At 38.8% G+C, this 27097-nt stretch overlaps 1 protein-coding gene across 1 annotated transcript in view; it reads right to left on the reverse strand.

Annotated features, from left to right (window-relative positions):
* Window positions 1–13661: 13661 nt before the first annotated feature.
* SPOCK2 (SPARC (osteonectin), cwcv and kazal like domains proteoglycan 2) overlaps window positions 13662–27097 on the reverse strand; it is a 66107-nt gene continuing 52671 nt past the window's right edge. Inside the window, exons 2-10 of the mRNA XM_053450065.1 lie at window positions 24961–25006; window positions 23012–23126; window positions 22178–22292; window positions 21327–21444; window positions 18812–18934; window positions 17010–17228; window positions 15324–15386; window positions 14845–14982; window positions 13662–14064 (exon numbers count right to left, since the gene is read on the reverse strand). Coding sequence (XP_053306040.1) covers window positions 13919–14064; window positions 14845–14982; window positions 15324–15386; window positions 17010–17228; window positions 18812–18934; window positions 21327–21444; window positions 22178–22292; window positions 23012–23126; window positions 24961–25006 — 1083 coding nt within the window. The 3' untranslated portion in view covers window positions 13662–13918. The remainder of the gene's footprint in view (window positions 14065–14844; window positions 14983–15323; window positions 15387–17009; window positions 17229–18811; window positions 18935–21326; window positions 21445–22177; window positions 22293–23011; window positions 23127–24960; window positions 25007–27097) is intronic.

A 27097-nucleotide genomic window follows, 5' to 3' on the forward strand; every position in this document is an offset into this window, starting at 1 on the left:
TATGTTCACTGGCGTAACTATGGGGTCACAGCTGAGACGGGGTTCGTGTCTCAATTCAAAATAGTTCAGAAAGGTCGGAAGGCCCCTTTCTAAGCTATTTTGATTCGGCACAGGGAGACAGAAGCGTATTGGTATCACTGGACGTCAGGTGCCCCGCGGACAAAAAGCTGCAGGAGTGGTGAGGTAATGGGGGCGGGGATGTATCTAATTATGTGTGTGGTGTCTTATTGTGTGTGTGTGTGTGAGCATGGATGTCTAATTGTGTGTGTGTGTGTGTGTGAGTATTGAGGTAAAGGGCATATCAGTGACATATTGGGTATAAGGCATATAGGGGGCTATAAGGCATATCAGGGCACAGTGGCATATAGGGGGGTATAAGGCATATCGGGGCACAGTGGCATATCGGGGGTGTAAGGCATATCAGGGGGCATGGTGGCATATAGGGGGTATAAGGCATATCGGGGCACAGTGGCATATCAGGGGGGCACACTGGCATATAGAGGGCTATAAGGCATATTGGGGCACAGTGGCATATCAGGGGGCAGAGTGGCATGTCAGTGGCATATAGGAGGTATAAGGCATATTGGGGGGCACAGTGGCATCTCTGGTACATAGGAGGTATAAGGCATATATGGGGCAGAGTTGCAAGCTGGGAGTGAGATGTGCATAACTGGGGGGCAGGTTGGCAAATAAAAGAAAATATAAACAAGAGGCATTTTTCTCATAGTTTTTATTAAATATGAAAAAGTATAGTTTACATGAATTAATATTTACTAGTAAAACTTTTTTGGTATTAAAACTTAGAGAAATAGTGTGTTTGGGTCCCTTTAAAATATAGCTTTATTATTATTTCAGTGTTAATGACACATCGTAATGTAAATTATACGTTTTTATTTTAAACGAAAAATTTGTATATTGTTTTTTTATTCGATTAATCGGCCAACTAATCGATTATGAAAATAATCATTAGTTGCAGCCCTAGAGTGAATTGCCAACGCTCCCTGCTCTGCGTACTGTTCTTGTTTCTTCTTGCCACCTTTGCACCTGAAAAAGGCAGCCTGCCTGTGCCACCTCTGCTTCTGGAACAGGCAGCCTTCCTGTACCACCACTGCCTCTTAAGCAGTCTGCATGTGCCACCAAAGTAGTCTGTCTGTGCCACCAATGCCCCTTTAAGTAGTATGCATGTGCCACCAATGCCCCTTTAAGTAGCCTGCCTGTGCCACCCCTGCCCCTTAAATAGCCTGCCTGTGCCATACTTGCCCCTTAAGCAGCCTGCCTGTGTCACCTCTGTCCCTTAAACAGCCTGCCTGTGCCACCCCTGTCCCTCAAGTAGCCTGCTTCTGCCACCTGTGCCCCTTAAGTAGCCTGCCTGTGCACTCCTGCCCCTAAGCACTTATAATATACATTTACTCACTCATTCATTCACCCTCCCGTACCCCTCTTACCTCACTTGCAGATTTCACTGGTTCAGGGCTGGTGGAGTAGCACTGGGTCCTCGCATGTGGCCAGATGGCCGCCTAACGGCCACACGGCTTACGCTGTGTGAGGAAAATTATGCCATTGAAATCAATGGAAGGACTCTAAACAGATTCCTGGGAGGTGCAGGTACATTCGGCACAATGTCTCTCCTGTAGGGCATTTAACTTGGGGTGAGGAAAAGGGAAACTTTATTTGGTGATTTTGCACGAGAACTTACAATTGGCTTCTACATTTTCATCTTTGAAAATCTGTGTGTATGAAGTGCTGAGAATGGCACAGGCTACATCATCACTTATAAGTGCCAAGTATTTTGTGAGTGCTGTGTATTTGTCTTGTAGGCAAAAGAATCATATGGGGATTTTCTTCGCATCCAGTCTTGCTGTTGCCAAGCAGCAGACGTGCAGCCTTAAGAATTACCACTCATGTCATATAAACAGAGAATTCAGGAGCTGATAAGCTGTCATTGCCTTAGGGCTGCAGAAGCTGTGACCAGCTTATTTTTTCATGCTGGTTTCTCACATTCCATTGAGCATATTTACGGTTTTAGGCATACAGCTGGAACTTGGCAGTGTTTTAGCTAGCGCTGGTACTTTGGCTCACAGCTAAGACAAATCAGTCATTTATTGAGATGGAGACATCTAAAGTAACACCCTTGACTTTTCCCCAATGCTGCTAAGGATAAGGCATCAGTCCCATTTAGTTGGTATTTGCTTGTTTTTTTTACACTGAAATGCTACTGACCTACCCTTCACGCTGCTTGTTTAATACAGTTTTACAAGTTTGTAACTTTTTTTTTCATGAGATTTAGATGGGTCTCCAAGAAGCTCGTAATGAGTTTCACAACAGGTAGCCTAAAATTGTGTATACAGCTATCTCCAAATCTATCATATGGTTTGTTTTAAAATAGTAACACAACTTACACAGGTTTTTTTTATATTAATTACCTTTTTTGGGACTGAGAGGCCAACTTTAACTCATAGTGGTATAGGTGAAATCAGGTGAAAATTACAATTAGCTATACTTCCAAAATGGTGCAGCTATGTATTCAGGCTTGTCTAGAAATGCCTAAATTAGGCAATAACACCCCACATGCACCTACTTCTTCACTGTTGTGTTCTGCTGCAGCTTTTGGAAATGGGTAGCACTGGTTGACAGGCAATTATGCTTCTTCACGCATCTTCAAATCATCTTCATTATTCCTTCAAAGGATACATTATCTATATCAGAGCCCTAGCCAGGTAATATCTCACAGTAACATGCATTATCGTTTATCAGAGCCCCAGCCATGTAATATCACATAGTAACATGCATTATCATATATCAGAGCCCTAGCCAGGTAATATCACACATTAACATGCATTTTCTATATCAGAGCCCCAGCCAGGTAATATCACACAGTAACATGCATTATCATATATCAGAGCCCCAGCCAGGTAATATCACACAGTAACATGCATTATCTAAATCAGAGCCCTAGCTAGGTAATATCGCACAGTAACATGCATTATCATATATCAGAGCCCCAGCCAGGTAATATCACACAGTAACATGCATTATTGATATCAGAGCCCTAGCAAGGTAATATCGCACAGTAACATGCATTATCTATTGCAGAGCCCTTCACTTGATTTCTCCTGCCCTCCTTACATTATTACCCCTTTCACCCACAGTACTTGATTGCAACAACAAAACTTTCCAAAGCACCACTTTGCACCCACAGGCCTTGCCAAACATCCAGATTGCCCATCCAGGCAATGCCCCAACCAGCACCTATATAGCACACCCAAGCTGGCTGAGCATCATGGGAAATGCTGTTAACAGTTGATAAAGTTGCAGATGTTAGATGTGAATAACAATTCCCATGATGCCAGCCAGGTATCCACCATGATTCTGGCTAAGCATAATTGGAAGAGTAGTCCACAGCAGAAGAGATTTTTTTTTAGAATTACAAAAAATTCTAATGTTAGCCTCCCTCCCATTCTTTTTTAAATTATATTAATCCCTGTGTATTGGTGACCCCACAACCTTGTGCATTGCCCCAGTCAGGCCTCTATTATGTTTTCATGCCCCCTACCAGCCACCCTTTATGTGATACCCCTAACCCCCTTGTGTGTTGCCCACAGCCAGCCCTCATTGTGTATTTATACCACCAGCCGGCCCCCTTTTAGTATAGATGTTATGCCCCTAGCCAGCCCCCCTTGTTTATTAATGCCCCCACAACCTTGTGTCCCTTGCCTTCTCCCCACTGTGTATGTATGCCCTCAGCCAGCAGCCCCTTTAGCCAGCAGCCTTCTCCTCATTGTGTATTGCTGCCCCTATTTGTTTAGAACTGTAACCATTACCTTTTTTCTGACTTTCCCGCCTACTCCGTGCTCTCGTCCATGGGACTGAGTGCCACATGAGGAACTCTATTGACTCTGTGAGCCCGCCCCCTCCAGCGTCGCATCGCCGGCTGCTTATCAAATTGCGCAGTTTATGTGCTCCACAGGCCTGCCCATGGGACGGCAAATTGGGACAGAGTTAGGGACAGAGCCCCAAAATCGGAACTGTCCCACCTAAATCGGGACAGTTGGGGGGCCTGCCCTCTTTATTCTATACATTTTGGATGAATAATAAAGTTGATTTTAAGACACAGGCTACATGATGCAGTATGTTGACATGTCACCTCTTCCTCCTACACACCGGTATTGATTCCAAACTAAGTGGTCTCAGACTAAAGGTGTTGAAATCATTCCAACATTGAGGTTTGAGGTAAACATCTTGCCTGATGACATATAGAAGGATAAATGATGTACTTGGGGTTAGTTTGCATTATCATTGGTGGATAGCTGAAGTTACTATGGAAACCTCAATTACTATATCCAGTTGACCAATATTGATTTGAATTAATTGTGTTTTTCTCTACCTGAAAGTATGTATGTATGAAGAAAAATTAGATGCATATTGTACTACATAGCACAAACATGCAACATTATTAAATATGCTTGCCCACATACTCTTGTGGATATAGCTATTGTAATTAAATGCACATTAGAAACATCATTCCTAGTACTGCTGAATGCTCAAACCCTTCCCAGAATCATGTTACATATATCAGTTTTCCCAGAAACACTTACTTGCCAAGACATAAAAATGCAGTCATTGAAAGGTTGTTGCCATAAAAATTGAAAATGCTTTTTAAAGTTCTGTGTTGTTGTTTTATGTGAACAAACCTACTGATGAAAGAAGAAAATGGTACATCTGTTCTTTGCTCAACACACTAGAGTGCAAAATTAGCGTTTTGCCTTAGTGGAACAGCAGCTTTAAGGGTAATTATTTGGTTCTCTGAGAACACCCAAGTCTGCTCAGTAGATAAGCTAAAGAGATATTAAACCATATTCAATAACAGCTTTAGAATCTCACTGTACATCTTTGTGTTAAATAGCTTTTGATCGAACTCTGCTCCTGGAAGAAGCTAGTTCCCTGTTGCTTAATACTGACAGACAGCATTGAAAGCCTTACTCATAGATAGTTCTTTCAATTCACCTAATTCCCTACCAAGATGTTCCTGTTGTGTTATACAAGTCCTAAAACCTCCACTTGGCTAATGCACCTGAAACGAACTTGATTTGAGAATTCCCTGCCGTTTTTAGTGTCACACATGCTGTGTCATGTTAGCGAAAATCCTGCCTGGTAAATCCTATATATGTTATCCATCGGAAACTTTCAAAATTATGATTGGTAATGCTTTTTGGCTTTGATTTTCTTATGATAAAAACAACCAAGACTACAATATTATCCTATATCACTCAATACAAAATATAATTTTAGTTGTAATATAGTAAGATTTTTGTCAGATTTCCAAATGTGGAACTGCAGGGACTTTTTTAAGCTTATCTTAGATTAAGTCTTGTAACCTCAAAACCCCATTGTACCGTACAAAGGAATTCATTTACCATATTGATACTCTTCTTTCATATTTTATATTCATCTCCTTTTATTTCCTACTCTCAATCTGCTTTAATTGTGGCGAATACTTGTATGCACATAAATATTGTTAATGAACAATGGTATAATTTTTAAAACTGTAAAATGTGAGAGGTAGCTTGTGATGCTAATAATAAAATTATTGAATTATATATTCTATATCTAGAATTATTTAAAAATAATAAACTAGGAGTCCCTTTAAGGCCATGATCAGAGAGGGACAACGTTATCTGGACTATAATTAGCAGATTTTCTCCCTTGTAACCACGGTAACCCTCGGAGGCTGAGGACACATGGGTGTATCTTTGAGTTTGGGAGAGGGCACTGGTGGATTCCTGGGGGACTCCTTACCTGCCTGCCCAGTCCCCTCTTACGTCTAAGTCACCTTGTGTTTATTGGGGCATAGAGTGAATTGGAAACCCCGTTTATTACCAATCATTAGGACCGTAGCTTACCCAGCTGTAGCTATGAAACACTGGCCCGGCTACTGCGTGGACTATTCCCTGGGAAGTTCCTGACACTGTTGCTCAGGGTCCCGACGACGGATGACGTTACTTTTTGGAACATAACATCCTCGGACCCTGAATTTTCCATTGGTAACCAGGGATTGACGCCACTCGGATCACCCCGAAATAGTGACTCTTTGGCGGGTGGGCATTGCTGGCCATATAGCGCATATAGCGCTCAGCTGTCTGGTAGTTGATGAGATTATACCACTAATCCTATTATGTTTTGTGCATAACAATTTGCGCTGTCCTCAATAAAGAGAGTTCTGTTTGTGCCTACACTAAGTCTTGGCTGGTGCTTGGGAGGAATATGAAGGGTTATTCCCTTGACCAATTGAGCTTTCAGTGGCAAGGAAGATCTCTACGGTGGAGCTACTCAGTTCGAGTACGGGTTTCAGTGACAACCACCATCTATCGCTGGTTCTTTCAGCTGGGGCTGAAAGAAACCCTGGAGTGATAGGCCTATGGGGAACATGACCCTGCCAGCACTACAGGATGGTGCACATGGTATTAGAGCAGGAAAGGGTTAACCCAGCAAGGGTTAGCACGAGGATAGAATGCACAGGGAACGAGGGAGGAAGTCACAAGGAACATGACTGTAGGGGGAAGGGGACAGGGCTATAAAGCCCCTCTAAGCACACGTGCAGGGGGCGATTACTAAACACCACAGGAGCAGTTTCCCACCAGCCCTCCCCCTTGTTTTTTGGCTATGTGTTTCCATGTTGGCTGGTATTTTCTTTCCCTACTTTTTCTTTGCTGATGGCGGAGGAGTTCCCTGGAGAAGTTTGAAGGATAATGGGAGTGGCGAGTTCATTGTTTTGGTTAGAGGTTAGAGTTAATGCCCTCCCTGTACAGGATTAACCAAAAACTTAAGGTGGTGCTCCCCTATCGGTCGTTTGGACGATTGTTGGTATCCGGCGGAAGGGGGTAGTGTGCCATTGTCTGTGTTTAGGTTTGGAACCCTCAGCTGATTGTTTGTACACAGATGTACAGAAGACTGTATAGTATTTATACAGAAGTTAAAGTGTTTTTTACAATAAAGTTACCGTATTTGCTCGATTATAAGACGACCCCCCAAAATCTAAATATTAATTTAGGAAAAAACAAAAAGCCTGAATATAAGACGACCCTATAGGAAAAAAAAGTTTTACTAGTAAATATTAATTCATGTAAACAGTTTTTTCATATTTAATAAAAGCTATGATTGAGAAATATATATATTTTTTTATTTCCTTTTATTTGCCAACCAGCCCCCCCCAGTTATGCACATCTGCCCCCAAGGTTGCCACTCTGCCCCCAGAAATGCCTTATACCCCCTATTTTGCCACTCTGGCCCATGATGTGCCTTTTAACCCTCTATATGCCACTCTGCCTCCAGAAATCTCTTATACCCTCCTATATGCCACTCTGCCCCATGATATGCCTTTAAACCCCCTATATGCCAGAGTGGCATATAGGGGGTTAAAGGCATATCATGGGGCAGAGTGGCATATAGGGGGTTAAAAGGCGTTTCTGGAGATATATATATATATATATATATATATAACTGCTAACAGCAATCACACTCCTATCAAGCCAAGGCAGCCAGTACATGCTGGAACCTGGGGATGATAGGAGTGTGAGTACAGCCTCCCTATGCCATGCTACCACCCCCCCCCCCTTACACATCCATGCTATCTCACACACACTCATTCACAAACATTTAAATACTCATTCATTCCATTAATCACACATACTTGCTCAAAAACCCTCCCCCACCCCCTTACCTGAACTGCAGATCTCTCACTCGAAGACTTCTGCAGGGGCCCAGCTGTGCGAGCAACTTCTCTGGCCCCGCCCCCAGAGGAAGGAGGGGAGAGGCAGAATTATGTGACACTCTGCTAGCTTCCGGTTCTCCTGCTTCTAGTAGAAGAGACGCTGCTCGTGACCAAAGCACCGGTAAACAGCCTGGCCCCAGCGGACATTTTTTTGAGGTCTGATTAGAAGACGACCTCGATTATAAGACGAGGGGTATTTTTCAGAGCATTTGCAGGACTGAATTTCCCCGATATCACTCGATTATAAGATGACTCTGATTATACGATGACCCCCCAAATTTGAATATTAATTTAGGGGGGGAAAAAGCCTGAATATAAGACTACACTATAGGAAAAATGTTTTACTAGTAAATATTCACTCACATGTAAACTATTTTTTTCATATTTAATAAAAACTATGATTGAGAAAAATGCATTTCTTGTTTCTATTTCCTTTTACTTGCCAACCTGCAACCTTAAAAAATAGTGAAAATAGCCATTGCTTGAAGAAAAAAATAATAAAGATAAAAAGGAAAATGAATTGTACCAGTACATGAGAGGGCTGCACCCAAGTGATTGGGGCACACATCTGAACAGATTGCAAGATGGGGACCTTGGCATCTAATCACACAGTGATAAGACCATCTACCGGACGTTGCTATAATTGATCTCTAATTCCTTCTTCAAAAAGCACATTTTATTCACTCTCTACACATCTAAAAAGAGAGAAAAAAGGCAATTTCAACCACAACACAACAATTTTTATGGTGTTTTATTTCCTTTTTCTTAAAAATATGTTTAACCTTTTGCGTGTGTATATTTGTTTCACTGGATCATAAGTAATAGGCAGTAAAAGACACAGTGAGGGTCGCCAGAAATGTGGTGAACGACATTTGCAATCTGGATTTGTTGAAAGCTTCCGCTTGGCGCCCTGTTTGTACGTTCTAACATTTTTAACATCAAAATGTACTGAGAGATACAGTATAGATACAGTATAGATGTTAGCACTTAATAATCATACAAACTGAAGTTCTAGCACTTGCACTTAGTTTATAATCTAACTTAGTTATTGCACAAGATAATACATTGTATTTCTGACTAAGCAGTTTGTTCCAGTTAGGACTTGTGTAAGCACATAATCAAATAAATTCAATTCACAGCCTTCAAAATAAATAGGTATATTAAAGGCTTATACAAATATATGCATGCAATTTTTCTGTGACTGTAAGAAGACATACCTCTTATCCCAATAAGTCAACACACATTAAAATATAACGCAAACAGACATGATATGTTTTTTCATATATTCATTTTTTACCATAAAAAGAATGTTATGCATTCTATTTCTGCTATAATTTTTTTCTTGTGCCAGCAGGACTAGCATTATATTACATACAGAAACCTTGACAATCACATTTTGGTTCATTTTCCAAAAAAAAGGATTAATTAAATGGTTTTGTGTAAAAAAAACAAACAAAAAAAAAAAACAATAATACCTAAGGTTATGGTTATTTAAAAACTCCAGTAACCAAACGTACATTTCCATAAATGTTGGAGGGTCTTTATTGAATATCATTTTTTCATATTATGCATTTTCCTGTATTTCCAAATAAAATGGTTAATGGTCACCTTATATTTGAAATTAGATACTATGACGGCACAGTTACTCTGTATCATAGCTTGGAGACACAGCTTTGACTCGACCCCTGGCTTGATCCTGTATTGTGAAGAAAGAATGGGTGGAAACTGAAATGGGCCAGACTTCTCCACTCAGCATTTTGGCTGGGAGATGTTACCAATATTCTAAATTGTGCCATCTCAAACACCAGGATTCATATGAGCGACGATCCCTGAATTTACAAAGGTTTTAATCTCACTTCCATCCATGCGCAGTAGAATATGGCAGATAAAAAGCCTTACGTTTGATTCAGGCAGCCATATAAAATGCCTGCAACATGGTTCACAAATGGTTCATCAAGATCTACACATATGCAGCCATTGCCCTTAAGTACATCTTATCCGATGTAAGTTATTTTCTATACCTATCCAATTACCTTTTACATGGAGTTTATGATATCATTTCAAAACAATATGATGTTTTAAATATATAAATATCTATAAACACTGTTTTTCATTCTGATTATTTAACTCTTGTGGATTCCTGATCCAATAGCATTGTTTCTACTTTAAATTATTTAGCATTTTAGTCTGATTACAATATGTTTTTCATGGACAATCACAATATTGGTTTCTTCCTTAAAAATATAGAGAGGATAACACTATTTATGTACATTATAAATTCTATTCTTTGTAGTTCAGTGATAGCCACAACAACTCCTTGATCCTCTATAAATCAAATACAAAGCTAAAATAAAGCTGAAAAAAGCAAAGGGCTGAACAACAACCTTACAGCAGATATCCACAAACAGCATTTAACTTTGGTAGAGTTAGGAGAAACCACCAAACTGTTAAATGCAATGATGTTTAGCTGTGGTCTATGAACTTGTTTTCACTATAGAGTTGCACGTGATTTTTCACAGTATTATGCAGGTGAACATTGCAAACATTCTACAAATTCTACTGGTTGGCCACACAACTTAGGAGTTTAAAGTTCGTGAGCAGCTGGAGGGCCATGTTTGGAAATATATTTTTAAAAGGAATCTGTAATGGGAAAAAAGTACTTTGTCTTTTTTAAACTAAGTATAGTGAAAGCATAATAGCTAAACTCTACCAATAGCTTTAGGTTGTATTGTTCAATAATCTGGTAACAATGCCCCCCCTGAACCAATGGGGAAAGGGGGTATGACTGCTGGCCTATGCAGGAATGCCTTGTGTCCCTCTTATTCATTGGTCATGTTTACAACTTTGTATCAAGCGGGTATATAAACAGTGGTGGCTCTTCCTTACTTCCTTTTCAACCAGGATCAGGCAGGGAGAAGATCTGGAACTTTGACACCCTCCCGCCCGGAATAGATTGCTAAAAAGACTAATATTGTTTTTTCCGCAACAGTGGTGGCCCTCTTGGTGAATATGATGGTTGTGTTTGCCTGACGTGCTAACTTGGTCGCCAGCTGGTTGTGGTTTATTCCTCAATTTCTTTGGTGATTAACATGGATTAATATTCTGTTTAGTCACAGCTGTGGTTTTTTGTCACCTTGCCAGCGCCTAAGAGGACTATATGGTATCCGCAACTGCGGAAATTGGGTGAAACCAAGCCAGTGTAGGCATTGCTACAATACTGGTTTGAAGCTCTTGGTGTATTCGTTGGGTGTAACTGCCTGATATGCTAAATCAGCCATCAGCTGGCAGGTAGTTAATGTCCTCAAGTTGGCATGGTGGTGAATGTGTTCAATAAAGCTGTGGCCAAGCCCTTGCCCACATATTTGCGTTTGGTGTCTTATTGGGGAAGAGTAAGGTTATTTTACTATATCTGTATGGATGCTGTAGGCCTAAGCAGTCATGAATTCCTTTGTATTTATTTTCTAGTCCTTCTTATCACATTGTAAGAACAGATGCACTAGGCACACCGGTACATTGGTTCTCTTGCTAATGCCTTACCGGTATCTGAATGTAAAAGAAAAATCCAGCAGAAATGAAGTTCTTACTTATATTTTTTTTTACTGTAATAAGTGCACTAATTTCAGACTTTGATAAATAACTCTCTTTATGTTGCTTCTATGTATGTATTTTTGTTTGTGTTAAAAGACATTTTCAACCAATGCTGTTATAATTTAAATGTTTTGTGTTTTATGGTTATTGTCATGGGGACAGGGGCTAATTTGTATTTCATGCAGTATTTTAACATGTATTTTTTATGTAAGCTAATCATGCAATTTCTTCAATTTGTTTTTTGTTTGAGTGGCTAATCCAGTGACACTCTTCAATTCATGGTTTTATGTTTATCCATTCTCAACACAGTAGTATAATCAATAAATTTAGGATCATATGTATGTTGTGCTTGGTGATTTATGCAACTTAAAATGAAGTCCAAAGTTTCACCTGGGATCTTGACTAGTAGGACCATAAGAGAGTGAAAGGCATGTGCTAGAATCTGCAATCACACCAACTGTTGTAGGTTTTAGTGAGAAGAAATGTGAGATGTGTTAAAGAAGAATGTTGGGTATATGCATCAACGAAAACTGTGGTTTGGCATTTTCCTCATGATAGCTCTGAATTTACCATTTCGTTTTAGGAATGCCCCAGTTTTGCCTTGACTATACTATAAGCTCATGTGATTTCCCCACATTTACTCCTCCACTTGCTCTATATGGATTGGGAGTTTCAGTTTTGGTTACTACCACATACTATAAATATGAAGGTAATTTGTAAAGTCCTATAATTTGGATGAAAGAGTATTTTTGAAATTAATGAGGCAGCCACACAATCAAGGGGTAAACATTTGTAATGCACATTCAATAAGATGCCAAGCACCAGGTAACCTGTTACTCAACGTTTAGTAGTTGTAAAGTAAGTTCACAGCCTGCTCACTGGGCACTAAGGACTAATCCTTGAATCTTCAGCTGGGCTAAAGATAAAAAGCCTAAGATCCTTCAACTGCTACACTTTCATGATTGTCCCTATGAGGAAGAAGTGGTTGTATGGAGCAGAATGGCCGACTACACAATGAGAAACTCTCCCAACAAGATTACATTGTTAATGCCAAGGAGTACAGAATATTAAAGTAGTCCTAAACCCAGATTTTATTTTTAGTTTTAGTTTCAATGTGTAATTACAACATTCAAGCTATGTAAATAAAAAATTCTGGCAAATGTTAACAAAATCAATAAAGAGTGTACATACATCGATCAGAATGTGACTTTTGTGACGTTTATTTCATACATTCGTCTTGCTTCCCGAATAATTCACTTTGCCTAGATGTTTAATTTTAAATCATATGTTTTATACGGCAAGATTAGGAATGTATATATATATATATATATATATATATATATGCAGGTTTTTATTCAAAGTGGGTTGGTATAAAAAGGGTAAAATAAATGTTGCCTGAAATATTTCCAAAAATGTCTGATGTTTGCCAGGGATGGTAAACGTCAGGCCTTAAAGACTGCCAACACAACAGGTTTTAAGAACTCTGTTAATTAATTTAAGGTCTCAATAAGATTACTACATAAGACCTTTACAAAACCATGATCTATGAGGTCTGAATTTAACAGCCCAGTTCTAGAATCCCTGAAGAGTAAATTTCCCAATCAAACAATACAGAGTTTGCAGAGACATCAGGATGAGTTAGAATAGCTGAATATAGCAAGTAAATAAGTCACATGTAAAGATTAGGATTTTACCTTCCAGAAAGGATCCTATGCAACATGGTTGAAAAGGAAGTACCATTCCTTATGACTCAATAATTACATGCAGAACAAAGCACACCTCTAACTTAATAAGACTTGTATCATAAAGTTGCGCATTATGCAAAAAAAGAGCAATAAACTTTAATCAAGTGCCCAGAGGTCACCAATAGCAATATTAAAATGGATGATACATTTGTGCTGATACACACAGACACTCACAATATGCACAGATGCGTAATGTTTGGATATATTAAAACCCTATTTCCAGTCGTTTATATGTCAGTATGTAGTTCTGTGTACTCCGTAAACCAGAGGAAGCCACACTGGGATAAACCAGAGTAGATTTCCACCACTACTTGTTCTAGGTTTTTATAGCTTACTAATGCACACCTGATGTACCTTTAGTACATTAGTGTAATAAATAACGTAGGCTTCCCTGTTTGCATTGTTAACACTGATTTGTTTATACTGTTTTTTTTTTCTTTTCTTTATTTAACCTTTTATGTAACCTTCCTGTCTTCATTGTCTATGAATCGTCTACTGTGTGCTTAAATCTGGAGTTAGAAGTAATGTGATGGAATGTAAAAACACCAACACCCCTAAGGTTTTTGTAAGGAAAATAACAAACATGTTTGCATTTCTGCAGAAGAACAGTTCATCTAGATTAGTATGAGGAGGGGGCATGAGCTGCAATCTCAAAGCAATCGATCAACAGGCACACTTGCATGCTCACACACACAATTTCTGTTGAAATATAATGTACATTCAGCTGTTTTTCCTGATCACTGTGGTGTCTGATTACTATTAACTGCAGTCTTCCAAATTGGCTGCAAGACCCAGGCAGGACTTTACTAGTATGTTTCTACCAGATATAGCCTCCATCATCTGCCTCGCCCGTTTCTCCTTCTTCTTCTTCTGCTTCTTCCCCAGCATCTTCTGTCTCTTTTTCTTCCTCATCTTCCCATCCAACACCGCTCCCAAAATCCCCAGAGAATCCAACCATGTCATCTGCCACATGAGACGGAAAAAAGAAATATATTTTTTAAGTCTACCAAAATTCCCAGAACTAAACAAAACATTACCAATTTGTGTGTAATATACAAATCTCTCAAATTTCATCCAAGGCCATTATAAACCTGTTTGCAACATTACTCCTTAAAATTTAACTGTTTAGGCCTGTTTGCCAAAACAAACCACTGAACATGCATTAACCAGAAATGGCTTATTTGTGTTAGATAAATTATTTTGCCACAGTTGACTTTTTGACTAACCATAATATGGGCAAATGATGCAAACACTATATTATTAAGCAACAGTGAGAGTGTAACTGAATGTGACCCTTCTCAACCCCGTCTCCTTGTAGTAAGTGGAATAAAGAGATCGGGATTTTTCTCTTTGACCAGAGCATGTTTCTAAAAAGAAGGACTAAACTGAAAAAAAGACCTCCTGTCTGCATTACAAAACCAACTTCCAAATTCTTGTTCCAGTGTCAATTCTCCTTTTTCTGTCTAGTTTCACTTGAGCTTTACTTATAGAAGAGCGTATTTGAAGAGCTATGGTAAAATGCCAAATCCGATACAAATACTTGCTTTAAAAACTCCATAACAATAGAGGTAGTGGTCTAAGTGTACACATTACCTTGTAGAAGTTGTTTTTTGTTGATTTCAGTGCACCATCCACAATTGCTACTTTGTGTTTATGGAGGGACTCAAACCGAAAACCGTACATTTCCAACCACTAGGTTTAGCTGGTCACATAATTAAGCTCCAGGTTTAGTGCTTGTCTTACCACAATCTGGGTTTCCGTGTATTCTTGTTCCTGTCAGTTCCACGCCATGTTGATCCACGCACCAGCATTCCTTACTTGTCTGATCACACTGCATCTTCCTATAATACCCATCTTCATCACAGCTGGGAATGAACACACCTGTAACAGAGAGGTCACATTTCTTTAACATTTCTGAAATTTACCCAAACAGCCATAGATTGGGATGAAGTAGGCTCTGTGCAAGACAGACCCCATATCTATATCGAAATATAGTTCATGGGGCCTTTGTTTGATCTCATGGATTATAAAATAAATATGGTGGACTTGATTTGTATGTTGCAAGAATAGCATAGTGACCACCTAAATAAGCAATGTCCTTTTCTCACTAAACTTGTATTTCAAATGGAAAATAAACCAACTATTAAAAAAAATAAAAAAAAAAGTAGAGTTGCATTTGACATTCTGTAACATTGACATATGAATCATACAAGCTCACTCACCTGGTTTTTTCTTAGCAGCCTCTTGGATTTGAACTTTTTCAAGTTCTGCAAGGCATGGTGGCTCTACAACAAGTAGAGTACATATTAACAATGGTGTTAACTAAATTGGCAACTTACTGTATCAATAAGTATAAATACATTGTTAGACTATAGTCTGTCTGCGGCTTCAAGAAATATTAAGAGTCAAGGTGTTTCACAAAAGTCCTGTAACATGAAACACCATGGGGGATTTCAAGGGTCACACTGGACTGGAAATGTGGTTACTTTTTTGTTGGCAAAGGTTGTAGTACATGCATTAAACTTCATAGGGTATTGGTAACGAAGAAGGAAATGTATTGTTGAATAATGGCCAAAAAGTTACCTGCCCCATCCTATCTTATGTCTAAGTGCTAATTGGGGGCACAGGGTGCCTGGAAAACCCTGTCTGGTCTGCCTTAAGCAGACTTGTTACGAGTATCCGTTGTCCCACCACGTTGCTCTTTTGGGGTTACACTAAGCTCGTGGTGAGCTACAATCAGATGTGGTTACAGAGTAGCTCATTTTGGAAACCTGGGTTTATTACCCATCTTTGGGTTTACCCAGGCGCAGCTCTGGAACTCTGGCTCGGCTATTGCACGGACTATTCCCGGGGACACTTCCAGCGCTGTTGCTCAGGATCCTGATGCTCAGGATCGCTTTCAGGAACATAACATTGGTACCCCCGGATTGACTCCGCTCCCTCTGGATCACCACAAAATAGACGCCGGGGTGCCTGGTAGTGATGGGATTATACTCCTGATCTAATTATGTTTGTGTGTAGAAATAGCTGTGCTGTTCCAAATAAACTCAGTTCATGTTTTCCAACTCAATATTAGTTCTGTCTAATGATTGGGGTTGGCTGCTATGACAACATATTGTCCTTTTTCAGGACAATATTAGCACTGAGCAGCTATGTTCTGCCTAGCCACAGTGCCGGCACGGCTCCATTAGATTGCTGTCCCTCTTCATCTCGCCAGCGCTAGTTTCATCCAGAGCTGAAGGGGTTAGCTACTGGTGTCTCTGGAGACGGAAGTACGTTATGGCGGATGTACCCAGTCGGGGTACAGGTCGTCCCGTCACATCCAGTACTCTATAACCCCTCCAGATATATTACACTTTTACAACTCTTAATACAAAACACAACTGCCGACTATTGCAGACTGAAGTAAAACCACTGCACAGGGAAAACTATTCCAAGGACACAGCAATAATGAATTTAATATGAAAACTAAAGGGAACCAAGTACAAATCTGAATTAAAAATGCATTATTATACTTCAAGGAAAATCAGTAATTCTAATGTTTTGCTTCAGTTTCCTTACCTTTAAGGTGCTCAGTGAGCAAGGTATCATATAGCGCAAGAACAAAACTACAAAGAGTCAGCACCGTAATAATGTATTAATATATTAATTGTTTATAACATGGTTTACATGTTTGGCAGTACAACCCTCATTTGACATTTTTTTACGTTAGGAATCGGTACCAATGCACAGGGTGTTTGAAATGAGATACATGAAAAATTCTGAGAAATTTGTTTTCTGGCTAGGTTTTTATTCATTTGTGTAAAAGAGCTACTCAGGGGTCAGTTAATGTGTTGTTCACCCCACTAGCAATCCAAAAGTTAACCAAAGAAAACACTTCCCAGGTTTGTGAGTTTTTTTTTCCTTACTCTCTCTCCAGAAGCAGAAGCACCATTCAGCAGTGGAGACTCGTCCATCCTTGTAGGTGTCACATGAATTGAAGAAGGGCCGGATGCATATCTCATACTTGTCCAGGTTGATAGCTGCCAGCTCCGCCTGGTCCAGGAAAAGGTCATTGTTGGAATCAAGCTTGGAAAACATCCATCCGATGGAGTCTTTGCAGCTGGCCACTAGCGTCTTATCCAGCACTGTTTAGAGGAAAAAAAACACATAAAGTTACTAAAGCCTAATTCATAAACTCATACTATGGTATAAAACCATATTATGATTTATTGAGTAACCTAACACTGATAAGAAATGTTGGCTAGAGGTACAATCCAGCTGACTTTTCCAATATGATTCCCTGTGCTAATTACCAATGACGCAATGGGACAGGTCGCTTGTTAATGTATTAAATGTCGTAATTGTGAACTGGGAAACCTCTTACAATTGATTTAGACAGGGGTTATACAAGGCCATTTTTGAGACACTGCTATTGGCTAAAGCTACTTAAGAACATTCTTCATGTTAAGAGCTTTCCTTTATATTTAAATAGGTAACGTAACCTTGTGACTAGGCTAAAGTGGGTCAACAAGCACAAAGATTACAATTAAAACAGAACACAATAAATACATTTCACATCAAATATCTGTGCCCTTAATTTGCACAAGATTATCATTTTTCCCAGGATTAGCCCAGTTATTGGACATTTTCTCACAGCCTAGTGACATCTGTGAAATTTCATTTTGGAAGGATAGGATGTTTACAGATTACATGCACATTTTATGGACAGACCCAATACATAATGTTTATTAAAGTAACTTGGCTGTAGTACTGTGCCACTGTCATGCAATGAGATTTTGATAATTAACTCCTGAAATGTTTTGCCTTACTAACGAGGTGCTAATTAAGTAATGAATCATTCCTCCAAAGTTGTTTTATTTGGATTGTGAGATGTTCCAATAACTTATTGGCCCAGTTTAATAGAGAACTGCTTTCCAGACCAGATGCTTCATCTAAGTCTCCGTATAGACACCCTCAGTTCTAGCTACATATGTCTGAACCATGCTCATGAATGGAGACACGAACATAAGGACTTTGGTTGTCTTATCGAAAAAAATCAATGGAACAGCATGTTTGAAACGCAAAACTAAGCATTTAAGTTAATTTATTATGGTTTGGATTATAGCAATAATGGATAACTCACATCATGCAGTCTAAAAATGTATTCTGTTATAGAATGAATCATTGGGATGTGAACGGAGAGAAAAAGGTTTTTACATTTAGCATTAAGTGCTATTAACCCGACTATGTAAAGGGTTCAATACATTGTTCTGGCTACAGTACAGACTACAATATTTGAATACCTTAAACAGCAAAAGGCTTGGGTTGATTACAAACTATTGCAATGGTGAATTAATTAAAGAGCCCAAATCAGTGCTTTATGGCATGTAGTGCACTTCATATTTTGTACATATTTGTATATGGCGTATGCTAACAGATGCTGGTTTGAGTAGGATAGTATTTGTTTCAGTTTTCACTGTGGTTATAGTACAAGTAACTGGAATACATGTAAAACATTATTCCTGTGTAAAGCTTCAAAAAGTTGATCATAGCAAACCAAAGAAATATTTCAGCTGACTGGACCATGCCTTTAATTTGTTGTGGAGATAATACCAGTTTTGAAAGTTAGTACCAACATTCAATATTCATACATAAACCCTGATAGATTGAGTAGCAGCGTTGACATCACACAACTGATCAATGAGTAAGCAATAGTTTTTTTTAGTACCATTTATGGATTTTGCGCCTGTATTGGAGGAGCTGTTCTGTTTGGCGTTTTCATGCAAGAGCTGGAACCAGTCTCGCAGACGGTCGCCCAGATCAGCTAAGTCTTGACCAGTGCATGTTTCACCTGTAAAAAGTAAAGATGAGTTAATGCATTTCCAAATACACACAAATAGACCTGGATTTCACTGCTGCCTTACAAGACAATATCAAGACATTTTGTCAAATTTGGGAGCGGGGTGACAGCACAGTAGAAGTGCATTGTAGAACTTCAGGATTTAAGAAAGCTTGTATACAGATTCTGCAATAACTAGCTGTATCTTACTACACGTGTACAAAATATGTAGTCTTTACTGTATGCAAACAAATAAGAGAGGTAATGCTGGATCTGTGATCCACAGAGCAGAGGAATGACAAATTACATGTTTGGCTTTCTGAACTTTTCAAAAGGAAGATAAAACCAATTAGGGATTAACAAAGACAAAACAATATTATTATTATTATTACAATATTAAATAATAATTTTAATAATAATTGTATTATACTTTTTCTTTGTGTACCTATGTAAAATAATGTTTTCTGAAAATCTCAATAAAAACTTATTGCATTAAACAAAGACAAAACAAAGGAAATTAGAAGAATTGTGTTTTGCCACAAATTCAATATATTACCGTATTTGCTCGATTATAAGACGAGGTTTTTTTCAGAGCAAATGCTCTGAAAAATACCCCTCGTCTTCTAATCGGGGTCGTCTTCTAATCAGACCTCAAATAGAGGTCTGATTAGGAGACTAAGATCCAGATCCCCCGCACCGCTGCAGGGGACCTGGATCCTCCTGTCTCACCCGACCCCCCCCCCATCATACACACACTTACCGGTGCTTCCTGCTGTGTTTGCCGGGGCAGCGGGTTGACGTCTACGCGGTCCGCGTAGACAACGTAGACAACGTCGCCTTCTGCTGCAGCCGGAAGGAGGTGTGGCTAGCAGCGGGGGTTGTCTGCGTCCGTCGTACTCGATGGACGCATACAAACCCCCGCTGCTAGCCACACCTCCTTCCGGCTGCAGCAGAAGGCGACGTCAACCCGCTGCCCCGGCTGGAAGCACCGGTAAGAGAGGGGGGAGAGCGGGGGAAGGGGGGTGAGCGGGGGAAGGGGGGTGAGGGGGGGGAGAGAGTGTGTGTGTGTGTGTGTGTGTGTGTTAGTTAGTTAAATGGGGGTATAGTGTGTGTGTGTGTTAAATGGGGGCATAGGGCATTTCTGGAGCGGCGTTAAGGGGGCATTTAATAGAGCACTCTGCCTCCTGAAATGCCTTATACCTCCCTATATGCCACTCTGCCCCATAATATGCCTTTTAACCCCCTAAATGCCAGAGTGGCATATAGGGGTATAAAGCATTTCTGGAGGCAGAGTGCTCTATACAATGCCTTTTAACTCCCTTAATGCCACTCTGCCTCCTGAAATGCCTTATACCTCCCTATATGCCACTCTGCCCCATAATATGCATTTTAACCCCCTAAATGCCAGAATGGGATATAGGGGTATAAGGCATTTCTGGAGACAGAGTGGCACATAGGGGGTCAAAAGGCATACCATGGGGCACAGTGGCATATAGAGGGTTAAAAGGCATATCATGGGCCACAGTGCCATATTGGAGTGGCAAGCCTGGGGGCAGATGTGCGTAACTGGGGGACAGGTTGGAAAATACAAGAAATAAAAACAAAAAAAATCTTTTTCTCAATCATAGCTTTTATTAAAAAAAATAGTTTACATGAATTAACATTTACTGGTAAAAAAAATTTCCTTTGGGGTCGTCTTATATTCAGGCTTTTTCTTTTTTTCCTAAGTTAATATTCAGATTTTGGGGGGTCGTCTTATAATCAGGGTCGTCTTATAATCGAGCAAATACGGTATTTAATGCATTTATTAAACATTACATTATTCTACTGATGTTTCTATTGCAACCCTAATATATAACTTTATTTGCACCATTGTGTTTATCTTCCTAACCACTCCATTAAACTACATCTGCCCTAACATGTACTCTACCTGGTCATTTGTGAACCCAGCATCATAACTTTTACCAGCTCAAAACCTACCCAAAACCGCTTAATACAATGTAACCTCAGACCTGCAAACATTGACAGATTAATATATTCAGTATTATACTCTAAAATTGATGTATGCTGCACTATAAAAAAAAGCATATGGAGAAGTAGGAATAATATTTGAGGGTACACTTTCTACAGATATTTCACAAGGGGTTTTTGAAACATTGAGTTCACAACCTCCATAAAATCTTACTTAGTGAGAACATGCAGAATTCCTTAAAACTGTAGTCGTAAAAATAATATAGCATTACCTGGGGGATTAGATCGATTTTTTAATCATTTTTGATAATGTGATAATTTTAGCACTGTTAGTATGATTTGGGAACTGGGTTGGGAACCTCTGCTCTTATTATAACCTCAGTACCAGATAGTAACAAATGAAACATGAATGTTCCCGTACCAACTTTCTTACCTTGTTTGGCACCGTCTGCCGTAGTGGTGGTAGCCTGTTCAGTCGGGCATGGACAGGAGCCATGGCATCTTACAGTCAGCTGTTTACTGCTAAGACAAGCCTGTTGCTCTAGCTTGCACTGATTCAGGAGGAATAACAGCATGCAGTTAGAAAGTCCTTGACCCCAAGCAGAACAAAGGGTTTCAAAATTGTTAATATTTACATTTTTAACCATAGATGCAGAAGATGCTGGATTAGTTTTGAAATAATGAGGTAAGAAGAATTATATATATATATATATATATATATATATATATATATAAGCACTTATCTTCTATATTTTTATTGAAAATTATTAAAAATGGCAAATTAGTGTCAAGGATTTTCTATTTTTTATTGAAAGTTATTGCCACTTTCAATAACTTTCAAAAAAAATATAGAAGATAAGTGCTTCAATGGCCTGTCTAATCCTTAACTGGTATTAACACTGATTGTAAATGCTTGTTTGTAATCCAATACCCAACTAAATAAGATATAGTGAAATCAGTGCAAAGCAGCATCAATGGAGTGTGCTGCACTTATGTGTAACTTAAGTAGATACATTGTTACCCGTACATTACAAACTAAAAATATATATTTCTACTAAGAAAACAAAACACACAGCAAGCTCCTGAAATAAATACCAAAAAAAGGCAAAAACACCCTAAACCAATGACAATTTATGAGATACAATCACTAAACTGTTGCATAAACTTGCAATTTATTTATATAAATATATCTGTGAATCATGTAGCATAATCATGATAGATTTGCTACTTTTTATGCAGAGCAAGCTTAGGCTATTCATTTTGTATATGACAATGTTTACTAACCACAGAGCTGTATGTGTGGCCATCAGAGCCACAGACAGATGCAGGCTGGGTCACGACACAGGGCTTGCAAAGGGTCTCTTTGTTTCCATGGAGTTTCACATTAGGTTGCTTGATTCTGTTCAAGGAATACATTAGGGAGTTAAGTAGGGAGAACATCATCTCTGTGAAAGGCTTCCAGAAAAGATTTCATGTACCTTTTGTTTTTTTAATGAGAAAAAATAACATAAAAGTCAGTTTTCTAAGCCAATAGATGATCCTTAGACCTGTTTCTTTCTTCAGTTCTGAAAGTTCTCAAAGTTTTTTCTCCCCATACAGGATATATATACAATAAAATGACAAGGCTATTTATGTGCTTTACACAAACATAACATATTCCAACTTAATAAAACCAAGGATAGCAGTATATGAAAGGCAAATAGTAATTGCCTGACAGCGCAACACACTAACCCCATATTCTGCTCCATTGGCAGAACAGGTGCTGCGGTGTGTGGCCTTAAAATGCCAGGGACCGGCTGGCAATCAGGTAGCCGCTGGGCTTTAAGTTCCAGAGTTGCCCTGTCATTGCTAGTACCGCCCTGCTTTTCCCTGAATTCGGAGTATATTATTAAATTGAAATTTATTGAAAGAGTATAGTGTATGTAACACAAATAATATCAGCAATAAAATCAATGTAAAAAATTATTCTTAAAGAACAAATGCCAAAAACTTTTGTACAGGGCTATCACTTAAATCTCACTCTAATCCTCCAACTGTAATATCGTGTAGCTCTACTTTATGTATATGCCCGACATATCCGCTCACAAAAGAACATCATCAATATACACTGCCTCTCACCTGTGCTCTAACTTCTTGCGACTGACGCACATGGCTTTCTGGTAACCATGGGCAACACAAACCTTGTGTCTGCTACATTTCACTTTTTGGCAGGGGTCCTTTGTGGTGTCAAGAGCTGAAAACAGAACATACAAAGTTAGAAAAGGTTTATTGCTAAAATAAAAAAGTTGTATGTAAAACAAGGCAACAATGGAAACATGAATTTGGACTTTAATTTGACTCTTTTAATTAATATTATATGATATTTACTACAGACTTCATCGTCTACAAGCTCTGCTTCCTTATTAGCTTATTCTCTTTCTTAGTGTTTTGAACTGTTTTGGAAATATAGCAACCGCCATCTTCTAAAACACTTCCTTTAAACAGACCTAAATCTCTCCTACTGTGAGTTACTAATGAGTCTTGAGATCTTCTCTAATATACTAAAACACGTGTCTTTATCTTTAATGTCCATTTTGCATGTAGTCCAAATCAGAGAATGGGTTCTTAGTTACTACAGGTACAAAATTAGACTTCTGCTTCAGTTTCCTCCTCCCCTGGCTGCCTATTCTGAAACTAAGACGCATTAGTATATAAAACTCTTGCACATGCTCAGTAGTGCACCTACTGAAGGACCAGGCAAGGGCACACCATCAGTGTTCAGATAGCATACATGGAAAGAGCAGATGCTTAACTTCCATTGAGTAGAAAGGAAGTTCTACTAACGTGTACAAGAAGGACTGCTTTCAGTAGAGGCAACTGGGGAAGATGTGAAAAGAGAGAATAATTCAATAAAGAAAACAATGTTTGCACGTGCATTCAAATGCACTGGAGTCCATGAAAAATGTATTCCAATCAACATGAAAATAGGGCTGAAGTGCTCTTTTATTAAGTAAATATCAGACAGGCACTAGCATTAATCGAGTACATGTGAAGGACCAACTGTTATATAGGAGATGACCATAGTGTTATGGATGAAGTTTCATGATATAGGAAATGCTTAAATATAGGAAGTTTAGAAGTAAGAATTTGGTTAAACAACAAGGCTTCTTAAAAAAAAAACCTAAAAAAACTCAAAAGAGTTTATGAAGACAAAGGTAGCTGTGGTAGATATAACATCAATCATTAAAATGGCTTTCTTTTTCTTTCTATTTATTTTTTGCTGTACTCTATTAGGTAGAGAGACATTGGCAAACCTGTTTAAGAGAATTTTATATGCATTCACTAGGCAATCTCTGATCAGGAATAAATTGAGGTCTTTAGTTCCCATCACAGTCTTGATAAGTGTTAATGCATAACAACAACCCCGTTCCTTTATATGTACCTAGCCTGCCAGTGGGGAAACGTAACAGACTCAACATCAGTAAGAGCTACGGAAAATGTCAAATTACCAGAAATAGCCTGCGTTATAAAGTATGGGAAAGGCAAAGGTAAACACCTCCAGGCTTCAGGACAGAGATCTGACTAAAATCCCCTCTGGCACTAATGACTTACTAAATAGGTGTTTGTGAATGGATACTTCTATCAATCTATACTTCCGTCTATCCCTAAGGAAAGGCCAAGTCGCAGTACAATCAGAGCACAACTGCCTGAGCTTGAATTGTTTCGATTTAACAATCATATTGAAATGTGAATTCTATGGGTTAGACTGGAAAACCTGAATCAGAATTAATAATGAAATAAGGAGATGTTAATAACCAGGTATTTTATCACATTAATGTTCTGCTACGGTTGCATGGTCAGGTTTGTCTATTCCAGTGTAGATCATGAACAGCCTAATTCAATTCAACATAGAACACGTTTGCTGTTAAACCAGATTGGAGGAAAGTGACAAGGGAGGGACAGATAAATCAGGGGAGAAATATGCTATAGATCGGAAAGAAAAGAAAGAGCGAAAAGAGGGAGGCATAAAAATGTCCTTAAAATGGTGCAAATTAGATTTTTGAAGATTAATGCAAATACTTAACTACCTTCATCTCCTGGCTGGTTATCCTCCCAACTCTTGATATAATCATCCTAAAAGTAAAAGCAAAAGCCACAATCATTATTTCTTTCCATTACTGCAAATAAAAATCAAACTAGAGATAGATGGGACATTTCATATTTGTAGCTTGTGAAGAGTGTTGAAGCCCATATAGTGGAATGGTTACTGGTTGGCGCATGATGACATGTATATTTTAAACCAATATAGAAGAGCAGAGATCTGAGTTTGCTGCCATATCATGACAGAACAATAATTTCAACTTCTTCCAATTAAGCCTTAGAAGGTAGACTTTTTGGGAGTTTGAGTTCAATGATTCCTCTTTGTTTGAGGTGGTGTGTGCTTGAGAATGTCTGAGACAGCAGACATCTGAAAAAATAAAATACTAAAAAAAATACTTTGTTCTTATAGCAGAATAAACTGCCATAAATAATTTATAACCCCTTAAGGACAATGGGCGGTCCCAAAACCCATTGAAGACAATGCATTTTGAGCCCGTACATGTACTGTACTGTGGTAAACTGGAAAAAGTCTGAGAAAATATTATTAAAATATAATATCTGCTAGGAACAAATCTTTTGTGACTTGTAAGGGGTGTTTATGTCAAATCAAGAGAGGTCATACTATATGAACTAAATAACTATCAGGTGCTTTCAAATTCTGCGCTCCTTTGCTTAACACTGCAACACTAATTCCTAATAGCATATAGTGCTGGGGAAAGTTATCTGCCCCTTTCCCATTTCTACTTTTGCATATTTGTCAGGAGTAAATGTTTCCGATCATCAAACTAATTTTAATATTAGACAAAGATAATCATAGCAAGCACAAAATGCACAAAATACTGTCCACTGTGGTACACAACTGCCTAGGATAGAACAGGAAGCAGCTCCTGGAAAAGTCTGAGGAAAAAATGGTATATTAAATGTCTTCTAGGAACAAATCTTATGTGACTTCTAATGTGGTGAAAATATTATCTATGTATTGTACAAGGGCAATATTTATATTTTTTCTTCTTCCATAAGCATCTTAACTTCATAAGCTAAATATGAGCATATATCCAAACCTGAGCATATATCCAAACCTGGCTAGTTTATGTTTCTCACTGAGGGACATGATTTTTAATAGATGTCAGATGCTCAGTAAAATATGTCCAACAGCTTGAAGAATTAATGAAGTAGCTGAAAACCAAACCAGAAGCATTGGTAAGAGGTGAGGAAAAATCTTCATAAATATACAGGAATAATGTCAAGACAACATTGGTCTAAGATGCAGACCTTGAAATGTTTTCACGTAACATACTCACATAACAAAGGCAACCCTTTCATAACAGAGTCTTGTCACAAAGAAGACAACCATTTTGTGATATAAGCATGTGCCTTATAAAGGCAAGAAATTTAATTATTAATGTTGTGCATCCACAACACCTACCGTAGCGTGCCCTTATCCAATAAAATGTTCTTATATTTCTCAACAGTCCTTTCAGCCCTCTTGGCAATTGTACGTGGTGTGACAGGGTGAAAGATGGCTTCTATGTAAGGAGGAGATTGGAAAGAGCAGTTTATCCCAGTGACTAAGGGGTTAACTGCTGGTCCAATTAACACAGGTGCCCCAGGTTTAAATCTGCACTGAGATAAATGCAGGGTGGAGGAAACAGCCTCTCTCTCTGACTGAGAACAGCCAGTTGCAATTTGTCCACATCTTGGAAGGAATGAGAGGAGTACCTGAGCTTCAGTGTGCTACAAGGTGGGCTGGTAGGAGAGATGACTTTTGGGAAGTATATTCTGTTTTCTTTTATACTGGAAACCAGCTTAGCTGGTCAGTTCTGTGTTAGTCAGGGAAGGCTACTGTTTCGTAAGCTTCCTAAATAGGAGTAGGTTTTTCTTTGTATGTCTGAGTTGGTGCAATAAAAGCCTGGAAACATATTGGGTCTCCGCTGCTCTAGAAGTGTCCTAAAAGGTACTTTACTACAGTAGAATAAAAGTGGATTGTGCATATTGGAACCTTAAATTTAGTTTTTCTTGCTTCTCAAATTATAGTCCAAAAACCATCAAGGTGTTGACATAAGATATTTGTATGAAACATTAGCTATTGTTACGTCTACCTCCTCTTTGAGACCGCGTCAGCTA

The sequence above is a fragment of the Spea bombifrons genome, chromosome 11, assembly GCF_027358695.1.
Source record: "Spea bombifrons isolate aSpeBom1 chromosome 11, aSpeBom1.2.pri, whole genome shotgun sequence".
NCBI lineage: Eukaryota > Metazoa > Chordata > Amphibia > Anura > Pelobatidae > Spea > Spea bombifrons.